Raw genomic sequence first — 15,766 nt, forward strand, 5'->3', positions numbered from 1 at the left:
CACACACCGCTCTGCTACATAGATATTACACGGGCACACACCGCTCTGCTACATGGATATTACACGGGCACACACAGCTCTGCTACATGGATATTACACGGGCACACACAGCTCTGCTACATGGATATTACACGGGCACACACAGCTCTGCTACATGGATATTACACGGGCACACACAGCTCTACTACATGGATATTACACGGGCACACACAGCTCTGCTACATGGATATTACACGGGCACACACAGCTCTGCTACATGGATATTACACGGGCACACACCGCTCTGCTACATGGATATTACACGGGCACACACCGCTCTGCTACATGGATATTACACGGGCACACACCGCTCTGCTACATGGATATTACACGGGCACACACAGCTCTGCTACATGGATATTACACGGGCACACACCGCTCTGCTACATGGATATTACACGGGCACACACCGCTCTGCTACATGAATATACTGCAGGCACACACAGCTCTGCTACATGGATATTACACAGGCACACACCGCTCTGCTACATGAATATACTGCAGGCACACACAGCTCTGCTACATGGATATTACACGGGCACACACAGCTCTGCTCCATGGATATTATACGGCACACACAGCTCTGCTACATGGATATTACACAGGCACACACAGCTCTGCTACATGGATATTACACAGGCACACACAGCTCTGCTACATGGATATTACACAGGCACACACAGCTCTGCTACATGAATATTACAGAGGCACACACAGCTCTGCTACATGGATATTACACGGGCACACACAGCTCTGCTACATGGATATTATACGGCACACACAGCTCTGCTACATGGATATTACACAGGCACACACAGCTCTGCTACATGGATATTACACAGGCACACACAGCTCTGCTACATGAATATTACAGAGGCACACACAGCTCTGCTACATGGATATACTGTAGGCACACACAGCTCTGCTACATGAATATACTGCAGGCACACACAGCTCTGCTACATGGATATTACACGGGCACACACAGCTCTGCTACATGGATATACTGCAGGCACACACAGCTCTGCTACATGGATATTACACGGGCACACACCGCTCTGCTACATGGATATACAGCCGACACACACAGCTCTGCTACATGGATATTACACAGGCACACACCGCTCTGCTACATGGATATTACACGGGCACACACCGCTCTGCTATATGGATATTACACGGGCACACACCGCTCTGCTACATGAATATTACACGGGCACACACAGCTCTGCTACATGGATATTACACGGGCACACACAGCTCTGCTACATGGATATTACACAGGCACACACAGCTCTACTACATGGATATACTGCAGGCACACACAGCTCTGCTCCATGGATATTATACGGCACACACAGCTCTGCTACATGGATATTACACAGGCACACACAGCTCTGCTACATGGATATTACACAGGCACACACAGCTCTGCTACATGGATATTACACAGGCACACACAGCTCTGCTACATGAATATTACAGAGGCACACACAGCTCTGCTACATGGATATTACACAGGCACACACAGCTCTGCTACATGGATATTACACAGGCACACACAGCTCTGCTACATGAATATACTGCAGGCACACACAGCTCTGCTACATGGATATTACACAGGCACACACAGCTCTGCTACATGGATATTACACAGGCACACACCGCTCTGCTACATGGATATTACACAGGCACACACCGCTCTGCTACATGGATATTACACGGGCACACACAGCTCTGCTACATGGATATTACACGGGCACACACAGCTCTGCTACATGGATATTACACGGGCACACACCGCTCTGCTACATGGATATTACACAGGCACACACAGCTCTGCTACATGGATATTACACAGGCACACACCGCTCTGCTACATGGATATTACACAGGCACACACCGCTCTGCTACATGGATATTACACGGGCACACACAGCTCTGCTACATGGATATTATACGGCACACACAGCTCTGCTACATGGATATTACACGGGCACACACCGCTCTGCTACATGAATATACTGCAGGCACACACAGCTCTGCTACATGGATATTACACAGGCACACACCGCTCTGCTACATGAATATACTGCAGGCACACACAGCTCTGCTACATGGATATTACACAGGCACACACCGCTCTGCTACATGAATATACTGCAGGCACACACAGCTCTGCTACATGGATATTATACGGCACACACCGCTCTGCTACATGAATATACTGCAGGCACACACAGCTCTGCTACATGGATATTACACAGGCACACACAGCTCTGCTACATGAATATACTGCAGGCACACACAGCTCTGCTACATGAATATTACACAGGCACACACAGCTCTGCTACATGGATATTATACGGCACACGCAGCCCTGCTACATGGATATTACACGGGCACACACCGCTCTGCTATATGGATATTACACGGGCACACACCGCTCTGCTACATGAATATTACACAGGCACACACAGCTCTGCTACATGGATATTACACGGGCACACACAGCTCTGCTACATGGATATTACACAGGCACACACAGCTCTACTACATGGATATACTGCAGGCACACACAGCTCTGCTCCATGGATATTATACGGCACACACAGCTCTGCTACATGGATATTACACAGGCACACACAGCTCTGCTACATGGATATTACACAGGCACACACAGCTCTGCTCCATGGATATTATACGGCACACACAGCTCTGCTACATGGATATTACACAGGCACACACAGCTCTGCTACATGGATATTACACAGGCACACACAGCTCTGCTACATGGACATACTGCAGGCACACACAGCTCTGCTACATGAATATACTGCAGGCACACACAGCTCTGCTACATGGATATTACACGGGCACACACAGCTCTGCTACATGGATATACTGCAGGCACACACAGCTCTGCTACATGGATATTACACGGGCACACACCGCTCTGCTACATGGATATACAGCCGGCACACACAGCTCTGCTACATGGATATTACACGGGCACACACAGCTCTGCTACATGGATATTACACAGGCACACACAGCTCTGCTACATGGATATTACACAGGCACACACAGCTCTGCTACATGGATATTACACAGGCACACACAGCTCTGCTACATGGATATTACACAGGCACACACAGCTCTGCTACATGGATATTACACGGGCACACACCGCTCTGCTACATGGATATTACACGGGCACACACAGCTCTGCTACATGGATATTACACGGGCACACACCGCTCTGCTACATGGATATTACACGGGCACACACCGCTCTGCTACATGGATATTACACGGGCACACACAGCTCTGCTACATGAATATTACACGGGCACACACCGCTCTGCTACATGGATATTACACAGGCACACACAGCTCTGCTACATGAATATACTGCAGGCACACACAGCTCTGCTACATGGATATTACACGGGCACACACAGCTCTGCTACATGGATATTACACGGGCACACACAGCTCTGCTACATGGATATTACACGGGCACACACAGCTCTGCTACATGGATATACTGCAGGCACACACAGCTCTGCTACATGGATATTATACGGCACACACAGCTCTGCTACATGGATATTACACAGGCACACACAGCTCTGCTACATGGATATTACACAGGCACACACAGCTCTGCTACATGAATATTACAGAGGCACACACAGCTCTGCTACATGGATATTACACGGGCACACACAGCTCTGCTACATGGATATTATACGGCACACACAGCTCTGCTACATGGATATACTGCAGGCACACACAGCTCTGCTACATGGATATTACACGGGCACACACCGCTCTGCTACATGGATATACTGCAGGCACACACAGCTCTGCTACATGGATATTACACAAGCACACACCGCTCTGCTACATGGATATACTGCAGGCACACACAGCTCTGCTACATGGATATTACACGGGCACACACAGCTCTACTACATGGATATTACACGGGCACACACAGCTCTGCTACATGGATATTACACGGGCACACACAGCTCTGCTACATGGATATTACACGGGCACACACCGCTCTGCTACATGGATATTACACGGGCACACACAGCTCTGCTACATGGATATTATACGGCACACACAGCTCTGCTACATGGATATACTGCAGGCACACACAGCTCTGCTACATGGATATTACACGGGCACACACCGCTCTGCTACATGGATATACTGCAGGCACACACAGCTCTGCTACATGGATATTACACAAGCACACACCGCTCTGCTACATGGATATACTGCAGGCACACACAGCTCTGCTACATGGATATTACACGGGCACACACAGCTCTACTACATGGATATTACACGGGCACACACAGCTCTGCTACATGGATATTACACGGGCACACACAGCTCTGCTACATGGATATTACACGGGCACACACCGCTCTGCTACATGGATATTACACGGGCACACACAGCTCTGCTACATGGATATTACACGGGCACACACCGCTCTGCTACATGGATATTACACGGGCACACACAGCTCTGCTACATGGATATTACACGGGCACACACAGCTCTGCTACATGGATATTATACAGGCACACACCGCTCTGCTACATGGATATACTGCAGGCACACACAGCTCTGCTACATGGATATTACACAGGCACACACAGCTCTGCTACATGGATATTACACAGGCACACACCGCTCTGCTACATGAATATACTGCAGGCACACACAGCTCTGCTACATGGATATTACACGGGCACACACAGCTCTGCTACATGGATATTACACGGGCACACACAGCTCTGCTACATGGATATTACACGGGCACACACAGCTCTGCTACATGGATATTACACAGGCACACACAGCTCTGCTACATGGATATTACACAGGCACACACCGCTCTGCTACATGGATATTACACGGGCACACACAGCTCTGCTACATGGATATTACACGGGCACACACCGCTCTGCTACATGAATATACTGCAGGCACACACAGCTCTGCTACATGGATATTACACAGGCACACACCGCTCTGCTACATGAATATACTGCAGGCACACACAGCTCTGCTACATGGATATTACACAGGCACACACCGCTCTGCTACATGAATATACTGCAGGCACACACAGCTCTGCTACATGGATATTATACGGCACACACCGCTCTGCTACATGAATATACTGCAGGCACACACAGCTCTGCTACATGGATATTACACGGCACACACAGCTCTGCTACATGGATATTACACAGGCACACACAGCTCTGCTACATGGATATTACACAGGCACACACAGCTCTGCTACATGGATATTACACAGGCACACACCGCTCTGCTACATGGATATTACACGGGCACACACAGCTCTGCTACATGGATATTACACGGGCACACACCGCTCTGCTACATGAATATACTGCAGGCACACACAGCTCTGCTACATGGATATTACACAGGCACACACCGCTCTGCTACATGAATATACTGCAGGCACACACAGCTCTGCTACATGGATATTATACGGCACACACCGCTCTGCTACATGAATATACTGCAGGCACACACAGCTCTGCTACATGGATATTACACGGCACACACAGCTCTGCTACATGAATATTACACGGGCACACACAGCTCTGCTACATGGATATTACACAGGCACACACAGCTCTGCTACATGGATATTACACGGGCACACACAGCTCTGCTACATGAATATTACACGGCACACACAGCTCTGCTACATGAATATTACACAGGCACACACAGCTCTGCTACATGGATATTACACAGGCACACACAGCTCTGCTACATGGATATTACACGGGCACACACAGCTCTGCTACATGGATATTACACGGGCACACACAGCTCTGCTACATGAATATACTGCAGGCACACACAGCTCTGCTACATGGATATTACACAGGCACACACAGCTCTGCTACATGGATATTACACGGGCACACACAGCTCTGCTACATGGATATTACACGGCACACACAGCTCTGCTACATGGATATTACACAGGCACACACAGCTCTGCTACATGGATATTACACAGGCACACACAGCTCTGCTACATGGATATTACACAGGCACACACAGCTCTGCTACATGGATATTACACAGGCACACACCGCTCTGCTACATGGATATTACACGGGCACACACAGCTCTGCTACATGGATATTACACGGGCACACACAGCTCTGCTACATGGATATTACACAGGCACACACCGCTCTGCTACATGAATATACTGCAGGCACACACAGCTCTGCTACATGGATATTACACGGGCACACACCGCTCTGCTACATGGATATTACACGGGCACACACAGCTCTGCTACATGGATATTACACAGGCACACACCGCTCTGCTACATGGATATTACACAGGCACACACCGCTCTGCTACATGGATATTACACGGGCACACACAGCTCTGCTACATGGATATTACACGGGCACACACAGCTCTGCTACATGGATATTACACAGGCACACACCGCTCTGCTACATGGATATTACACAGGCACACACCGCTCTGCTACATGGATATTACACGGGCACACACAGCTCTGCTACATGGATATTACACGGGCACACACCGCTCTGCTACATGGATATTACACGGGCACACACAGCTCTGCTACATGGATATTACACAGGCACACACAGCTCTTTTGAAATTTAGTACAAAACAAATCTACCCAAATGTATGATAATAAGCTGCACAGATCTGCTGTACCTGCACATAACATAACACACAGCAGTACAAACCAGGCTCCCCCCCTCCTCCACATGTGACTGATCACATGACCATGACATCATCATTGGGTCCATTAGTCGTCTAGGATCTACCATCTGCGGTGGGGGTGAGAGCTGCAGCTCGTGTCTGTTACAGACAGGTGACGTGTTCTTACATCATACATGAGGGATTGTTGTCTGTGATGATTTATGCATTTGGCCATGAATTGTATTGTTCTTATTGTGACAGTCAGTGACAGCTTGCTCTGTGATTGGCCGCTTGTTGTCATGTGTGCCATTACACATTCTGTCTATACTATCCACATGGAGGACTATGGAGGAAAGGTCCCATATCAGTGTCCCTGGAGGAAGGTCACCTGTGAAGGAGGGAACTTTGAGACTAGGGCAGCGTTCACACCACTTGTCTCCACTGGTTGGTCGGAAAAGAGGGAAGACCCTTGTGTGTGTAATTGTTAGAGCCTGTTCATACTGAGGAATCGCCGCTGAATCAGCGAGGAAAGTGTTCCGCCCCGAAATCACCTTTGGCGGAATTCCGCCCAAATTCATTTTTCATTTAAAGGAAAAGTCTGGCCAAAAGTATTTTTTAATATGTTATTACTTATGGAAATTTAGACAAATTCCTAATGTACATTAATTATGGGAAATGCACATATACTGCTATTTCCCTTAATTTATTAGATCATGGAGTGTTAGAATTGTCTCAGAAACCGTGACGTCACGACGAAGGGTGTAATTCCTATGGAGTGTCCAGCAGGGGGCGCTCTATATATAGAAGTCAATGAGTACCTTTGACTTCTATATATAGTGCGCCCCTGCTGGACACTCTATTGAATCAAAGGATGTGTATGTAAAAATGTTATGTACAGTACGTTTTGATTAAATACATTTATGGAATACTTTGGGGAACAAGTGTCCTTGCAAGTGTCCTTGCTCCCCAAAGTATCCCATAAATGTATTCAATGAATATATTTGGAGGGCACCGAGCAGGGAGGGAAAGAGGTGCCTGTGTATCTACCTCCCCCCTCCCTCCCTGCTCGGTGCTGGGCACATATACACAGTACTACTCCTCCCATCATCTGCTTATAGTATGAGCAGAGGATGAGAGGAGTAGTACCTGTGCTATCCCCATCACAACGCCGCTGCCGCCCGCCCCGCTCTTCACACAAGGGGTCGCTTTATCATGCCTCCTCCTCCTCCTCCCGGCTTTAAACGCGTAACTATCCCGCTGCCGGCCGCCGCTCCTCACACAAGGGGTCGCTTCATCATGCCCCCCTCCTCCAGCCTTCAAACGTGTACCTATCCCGCCACCACTCCTCACACTATCCCGCCACTGACTCCCAGTGCTTCCTGGTGTCCCTGGCCTCCCTGCGGGGTGGGGTAGGGCTGACGCGGCCGGCATGCAATGCGGACCGGGAGCCGGGATGTAGGAGCAGAGAGAGGCGGCCGGCTGCGGGCAGTCAGCGGCGGGATAATGTGAGGAGCGGCGGCGGGATAGTTACACATTTGAAGGAGGGGGCATGTTGAAGCGACCCCTTGTGTGAGGAGCAGCGATGTGATGGGGATAGCACAGGTACTACTCCTCTCATCCTCTGCTCATACTATAAGCAGATGATGGGAGGAGTAGTACTGTGTATATGTGCCCAGCACCGAGCAGGGAGGGGGGAGGTAGATACACAGACACCTCTTTCCCTCCCTGCTCGGTGCCCTCCAAATGTATTCATTGAATACATTTATGGGATACTTTGGGGAGCAAGGACACTTGTTCCCCAAAGTATTCCATAAATGTATTTAATCAAAACGTACTGTACATAACATTTTTACATACACATCCATTGATTCAATAGAGTGTCCAGCAGGGGCGCACTATATATATAGAAGTCAATGGTACTCATTGACTTCTAAATATAGTGCGCCCCCTGCTGGACACTCCATAGGAATTACACCCTTCGTCATGACGTCACGGTTTCTGAGAGAATTCTAACACTCCATGATCTAATAAATTAAGGGAAATAGCAGTATATGTGCATTTCCCATAATTAATGTACATTAGGAATTTGTCTAACTTTCCATAAGTAATAACATTAAAAAATACTTTTGGTTGGACTTCTCCTTTAATCAAATTCATTCTTTTCTTCCAATTCTGCGCTGAATTTCCGCAAGCATTCCACGCTGAAAAATTTCAGTGCAGAAACTCACAGCTCAATTCATTTCAATGGAAATCTGCCAGATCTGTTCTTCTGGCAGAAAGCGGATCCGCCGTGGAAAATTCTGTGCGGAAATTCCGCTGTGTGAACTGCTGAGTGCAAATTTGGTTCTGTACTGTATTTTCAGGCAGAATTTTTAGGAAGAATCAGTGATGAAATTCAGCGCTGATTCCTCAGTGTGAACTGGCCCTTACACTGGCTGTGTCACTACAGTAGCTGGAAGATTTGAACTGATTGTGATACATGATGCAGAGAGTTCCCGATGCTGGCCCACAGCTGTACGTGTCCCAGCAATAACAATGGTTTGCTCAGACACAGCTGGCACCTTCATTACACAGCCTTGTCTCTGCCCAAACCATTTCCTGGTACTTAGCAGAAGGATATTTGGTGTTATGGCACCCATTACGTGTCCTGACATTGACAGCCAGCCAACATCATATTCATTTGCAGCGGTGGTGTGAAAAAAAACATGGACTGCCACATCCTGGAACTGTATGGTGCTTAGTGATACATCAAGGTTCTGTTTAGTACAAGCGATTTTTAAGAAACTGTGTAGTTGGGTTTATTAGGCAAATATGCCATTATCTGCATTCAAAAAGACTTTCCCCAGGTCCCCCTCCTCTCTCTCATCCACTGCTCATTATCAGGAAATCTCAACTATTTTACATCAGTCAAGCCCTGTGTAACCTATGGAGAGAAGGAGGAGGGAGATTAGTCGCCAGCAGAGAACAAAGGATTACACAGTGGGATCTGTATGAAAGCTGGTATTCAGAGATCAGAGAGGTCAGTGCTGACTTCAGAGGAGATAGCCCGGTGATGTAGCTGTAAATTACCTCTTTGTTGTCCTGTTTTGGTGCCTCATCTTCCTCCACCCCTCTCCTTTCCATAGAGAACAATGAAGACAGGGGGGAGAGCTTCAAGCTGCTTTTTCATGATAAAAATGCATTTTTCGGCTAATAAACCCAGTTGCAAAGTTTCTTAAAATCACCTGGACTATTGATTTCTGCAAAAAAACATTTAAACAACAGTGACACTTTAAGTATGGAGGCCTCATGGTGAGCACTTCATTCCTGCCCTTGTTGACACATTACTGCTGCTGCTGTGTGATGATCTTGGAAGCCATTTCATAGAACAATACAAAAATGAACAGTGCTCTATAGTGTAGAAATCAGGCAGAAGGCCATCAGGAAAAGAGAAAATGAAGATTCTCACCTAATGGTGTTGTGCAAATACAAGGCACAACACTCGACCACAGCAGCCACTCCCAGGTAACTACAATGGGATAGTAACAGCAACAAAAATCCTCCACTACACATCTGGGTCCAACCGGTGCAGGTCAAGGTCAAAAAAGGAAAAGGCAAAATGAAGTACAACAACGCGTTTCACGTTTGCACCGATCCCCTTCTCAAGTGTCTCAAGACGCTTTTGGAGCAGGATAATACTAATGGTGCGTTTACACAGAGAGATTTATCTGACAGATTTTTGAAGCCAAAGACAGGAACAGATTTGAAAAGAGGATAGATCCCAGTCTTTCCTTTATGACCTGTTCACTGTTTATAGTCTGTTCCTGGCTTTGGCTTCAAAGATCTTTCAGATAAATCTCTCTGTGTAAATGCCCCATTACACACAGAAAAGGATGTTTCCACTAGATTGTACCAATCGAGCGTTTATGGTGAGCCAGCTTTGCAATCTACTACCTCCATTTCCTACCATATCTCAGTAGCAGTACTTAAAAGGGATCTGTCAGCTGTAATTCACGTTTAAACTGCTGACACTGGTAGGCCACATTTACACCTATATTCACATATAGTGAGGACTATGGATGTGCACCCACAGCTGTCCACAACCTGCTTACAGCGGCACAGACTCCATCATTCAAATCCCGGCCCTAACATGGACCTGTAACAGTATGGGGCCATAGAAATAAATAGGTCTGTATTCAGCCTGGACCCGCAACTACAGACAGAATTTGCGGATATGTGAAAGGGGCCTTAGATAACTTTTACGTCAAGGAGACACATGGTACCTTTCATATAGTCAGCTGTGCTTTCTATACTTTTGTATTAATTAAAACATGCCATGTGTTTATTGGGCTATAACTGTATTCCAATACTTGATTATTATTTTATTTTTTTTTAGATAAAGAAAATGTCACTGAGTCGATTAGGAAAGCTGGGCCAGCAGTCCAGTGTCCTGTTTTTATGTGACATGCAGGAGAAGTTTCGACATAACATTGCCTTTTTCAACCAAATTGTGTCTGTGGCGTCACGAATACTCCAGGTAATATGGATAAATAAAACGAATACTCCAGGTAATATGGATAAATAAAACGAACACTCCAGGTAATATGGATAAATAAAACGAACACTCCAGGTAATATGGATAAATAAAACGAACACTCCAGGTAATATGGATAAATAAAACGAACACTCCAGGTAATATGGATAAATAAAACGAATACTCCAGGTAATATGGATAAATAAAACGAATACTCCAGGTAATATGGATAAATAAAACGAACACTCCAGGTAATATGGATAAATAAAACGAACACTCCAGGTAATATGGATAAATAAAACGAATACTCCAGGTAATATGGATAAATAAAAGTCCTAAGGATGTTGATTATTTGTGCCCGCTGCATGACTCTCTGCAGGGGTGCCTGCATAGAAAGAAAACATAAATGGTGCATGTCTGACACGTGTACTAGGAAATGATAATACCTTAATAATACACCATATGCCATGTTTTTTTTTTTTTTGTTTTTTTTTTTTTTTTAAATGTGAGAACTTATTTTTGTAAAATTAAAGACAAATAGAGCTGTATTATGGGCAAAACTGCAATATGTCTGGGTACATAAAGTTTTAGGGTAAAACACAGTCATAGACACTTTAATTGAGTCTCCAGAACTAAAATTAATTATTGATTCATAATATCATATAGGGGCGGCTCTACAAAAAATTAATGGAGTGCAGGTGTGTTGAGCACCCCATTAATTCCAGGTGTGATTGTGTCTCCTTTTTTGGGGGATCAGTGGGGGCCCAGAGGTCAGCTTGCTTGTTATCACCTTTCCTATGGATAAGAGACAAGCTGAGATGGGAATACCCCTTTATTTCGCAAAGCAGTGTACAAGCTGACCACTGCTTCAAAGCTGCGGACTGGCATGGGGAACTTGTCATGTATCATTATGACACCAGGAGCTTCAAACCTATTCAAATCTTCCCGCTACAGGGAACCTCACCTAACAGGTGGGAAGAATAATCTAGCTAGCCCGGTCAGTAGCTGGAGGAAACATGGTGACAGAATCAGCAGATGATAATAAGCATTAATGTCCATGGTCCAGGCCAGGAGGTCACGTAATGGCAGAATTGGAAAAACAGGCTGTCAGGTTTCATCTATGACTCAAAATCCAAGCGGATACATCAGGGTATAACTCAGAGAACAGAGTCTTAATTTAAGGTGTAGTTAACAGTAGGTCAGAATGCAGGAAAGCTATTGAATAGAAAAAAGTTATGTAATTTAGAGACATTGTTCTAGCACTGGGACCAGGAGAGCAGTAATATAGTAGGTGGATCCTTACAATGATTAGCTGTAGAGTTATAAAGTTCACTTGACTGATACTGCCTTTCCCTAGACAGTGCTCTGATTCACACAGTGCTCTCCTGTGGAGGGGAACTCTACATAAGGAAAACTTGTTTCAATTAAAAGTACATTAAAAGTTATAGAGTGTCTATATAATGTATTACCATATCTGTGCGGTTCTGCCACACTGGTAGCTGATAGAAATCCAGGAAGTGAAGAAAACTGGCCTCTGTGCCAATCCACATTGTCTCCTGCTCCCACTGCTCTCCCCCCATAGGAGACAAAAGATTCCATGCCTCTGTCTCACATTGTGTGTGTTTGCTGAGTTACCTGATGTATTCTATAGAGTCATTACATACAAAGTGAACTTTTTCAAGCGTTTATTTCTGTTAAAGTTGATTATGGATTACAGCCAAGAAAAACCCAAAAGTCAGTATTTCATAAAATTCGAAAATTTTACCCAAAACATCTGCAGTGGCTTCCTAAGTGTTATAAAAGGTCCCTTAGCCTTGTTCAGTATTCAACACAATCATGGGGAAGACTGCTGACTTGACAGATGTCCAGAAGGTAGCCATTCACACACTCCACAAGGGAGGGTAAGCCACAAAAGTTCATTGCTAAAGAAGCTGGCTGTTCTCAGAGTGCTGTATCAAAGCATATTAATGGGAAGTTGAGTGGAAGGAAAAAGTATGGTAGAAAAAGGTGCAAAAGCAACCCGGAGAGCCGCAGTCTTAACAGGATTGTAACGAAAATGCCATTAAAAAATTTGGGAGAGATTCACAAAGAGTGGACTGCTGCTGGAGTCACCACATACAGACATCTGCAGGCCATGGGCTACAAGTGTTGCATTCCATGTGTCAAGCCACTCCTGACCAATAAACAATGCCAGAAGCATCTTATCTGGGCAAAGGAAAGGAAGAACTGGACTGTTAATCAGTGGTCCAAGGGGCTGATTTCAGATGAAAGTAAATTTTGCGTTTCATTTGGAAATCAAGGTCCCAGAGTCTGGAGGAAGAGAGGAGAGGCACAATCCAAGCTGCTTGAGGTCTAGCTTCAAGTTTTTACAATCAGTGTTGGTTTGGGGAGCCATGTCATCTGCTGGTGTAGGTTCACTGTGTTTCATCAACACCAAAGTCAACGCTGCCGTCTACCAGGAAATTTTAGAGCACTTCATGCTTCCCTGTGCTGAAAAGAGTTCTGGAGATGGAATTTTCATCTTTCATCAGGATTTGGCACCTGTCCACACTGCCAAAAGTACCAATACCTGGTTTACTAACCACAGCATCACTGTGCGTGATTGGCCAGCAAACTCGCCAGACCTTAACCCCATAGAGAATTTAGGGGGTATTGTCAAGAGGAAGATGAAAGACACCAGATCCAACAATGCAGACGAGCTGAAGGACGCTATCAAAGCAACCTGGGCTTCAATAACACCTCTGCAGTGCCATCAGCTGATCGACTCCATGCCACATTGCCGCATTGATGCCGTCATTCATGCAAAAGGTCCCTGACCAAGTATTGAGGGCATTTACTGTACAGACTTTTCATTGGGTCGACATTTCTGTGCTAAAAACATTTTTTTCAGTTGGTTTTATATAATATTCAAATTTTCTGAAATACTGACTTTTGGTTTTTTCTTGGCTATAATCCATAATCATTAACTTTAACAGAAATAAACACTTGAAAAAGTTCACTCTGTATGTAATGACTCTATAGAATATATGCGGTCACTTTTTGAATTGAATTACTGGGAAAAAAATTAACTTTTTGTTGATACTCTAATTTATTGCAAACCACTGTATGTGCGTGGAGATGAAAAGAGAAAAAAATTTAATTCAATTTAAAAAGTTCTTTACTTTATTCCAATATCAGCGTTACAGGTAGAAAATACAGTGTGCTGTGTGGCGTTACAGGTAGAAAATACAGTGTGCTGTGTGGTGTTACAGGTAGAGAATACAGTGTGCTGTGTGGTGTTACATGTAGAAAATACAGTGTGCTGTGTGGTGTTACAGGTAGAGAATACAGTGTGCTGTGTGGTGTTACAGGTAGAGAATACAGTGTGCTGTGTGGTGTTACAGGTAGAGAATACAGTGTGCTGTGTGGTGTTACAGGTAGAGAATACAACGTGCTGTGTGGTGTTACAGGTAGAGAATACAGCGTACTGTGTGGTGTTACAGGTAGAAAATACAGTGTGCTGTGTGGTGTTACAGGTAGAGAATACAGTGTGCTGTGTGGTGTTACAGGTAGAGAATACAGTGCTGTGTGGTGTTACAGGTAGAGAATACAGTGTGCTGTGTGGTGTTACAGGTAGAGAATACAGCGTGCTATGTGGTGTTACAGGTAGAGAATACAGTGTGCTGTGTGGTGTTACAGGTAGAGAATACAGCGTGCTGTGTGGTGTTACAGGTAGAGAATACAGCGTGCTGTGTGGTGTTATAGGTAGAGAATACAGCGCTGTGTGGTGTTACAGGTAGAGAATACAGCGTGCTATGTGGTGTTACAGGTAGAGAATACAGCGTGCTATGTGGTGTTACAGGTAGAGAATACAGTGTGCTGTGTGATGTTACCGGTAGTAACAATGTGCTGTGTGGGTGGGACCACAATGAAATGATAAAGTACTGCAAATAATCCAAAAACACAATGAAACTGCAATGTGTGAACACAGCCTAGATGTTCTGCAGCGGATTTGTGCTGGCAAACCACTGTATGTGCGTGGAGATGAAAAGAGAAAAAAATTAAATTCAATTTAAAAAGTTCTTTACTTTATTCCAATATCAGCGTTACAGGTAGAAAATACAGTGTGCTGTCTGGTGTTACAGGTAGAAAATACAGTGTGCTGTGTGGTGTTACAGGTAGAGAATACAGTGTGCTGTGTGGTGTTACAGGTAGAGAATACAACGTGCTGTGTGGTGTAACAGGTAGAGAATACAGAGTGCTGTGTGGTGTTACAGGTAGAGAATACAGTGTGGTGTTACAGGTAGAAAATACAGTGTGCTGTGTGGTGTTACAGGTAGAAAATACAGTGTGCTGTGTGGCGTTAAAGGTAGAAAATACAGCTTGCTGTGTGGTGTTACAGGTAGAAAATACAGTGTGCTGTGTGGTGTTACAGGTAGAAAATACAGTGTGCTGTCT

The 15,766-nt window shown here is 45.3% G+C and overlaps 2 protein-coding genes across 2 annotated transcripts in view; both read left to right on the top strand.

Moving 5' to 3' along the window:
- SHISA7 (shisa family member 7) overlaps nucleotides 1-15,766 on the top strand; it is a 374,289-nt gene that overhangs the window by 234,230 nt on the left and 124,293 nt on the right. The window lies entirely within an intron of this gene.
- The window catches only part of ISOC2 (isochorismatase domain containing 2), a 31,466-nt gene continuing 22,581 nt past the window's right edge, over nucleotides 6,882-15,766 (top strand). The window contains exons 1-2 of the mRNA XM_069947640.1: nucleotides 6,882-6,988; nucleotides 11,192-11,332. Coding sequence (XP_069803741.1) covers nucleotides 11,201-11,332 — 132 coding nt within the window. The 5' untranslated portion in view covers nucleotides 6,882-6,988; nucleotides 11,192-11,200. The remainder of the gene's footprint in view (nucleotides 6,989-11,191; nucleotides 11,333-15,766) is intronic.

Source organism: Dendropsophus ebraccatus, chromosome 12 (assembly GCF_027789765.1).
Source record: "Dendropsophus ebraccatus isolate aDenEbr1 chromosome 12, aDenEbr1.pat, whole genome shotgun sequence".
Taxonomy (NCBI): Eukaryota; Metazoa; Chordata; class Amphibia; order Anura; family Hylidae; genus Dendropsophus; species Dendropsophus ebraccatus.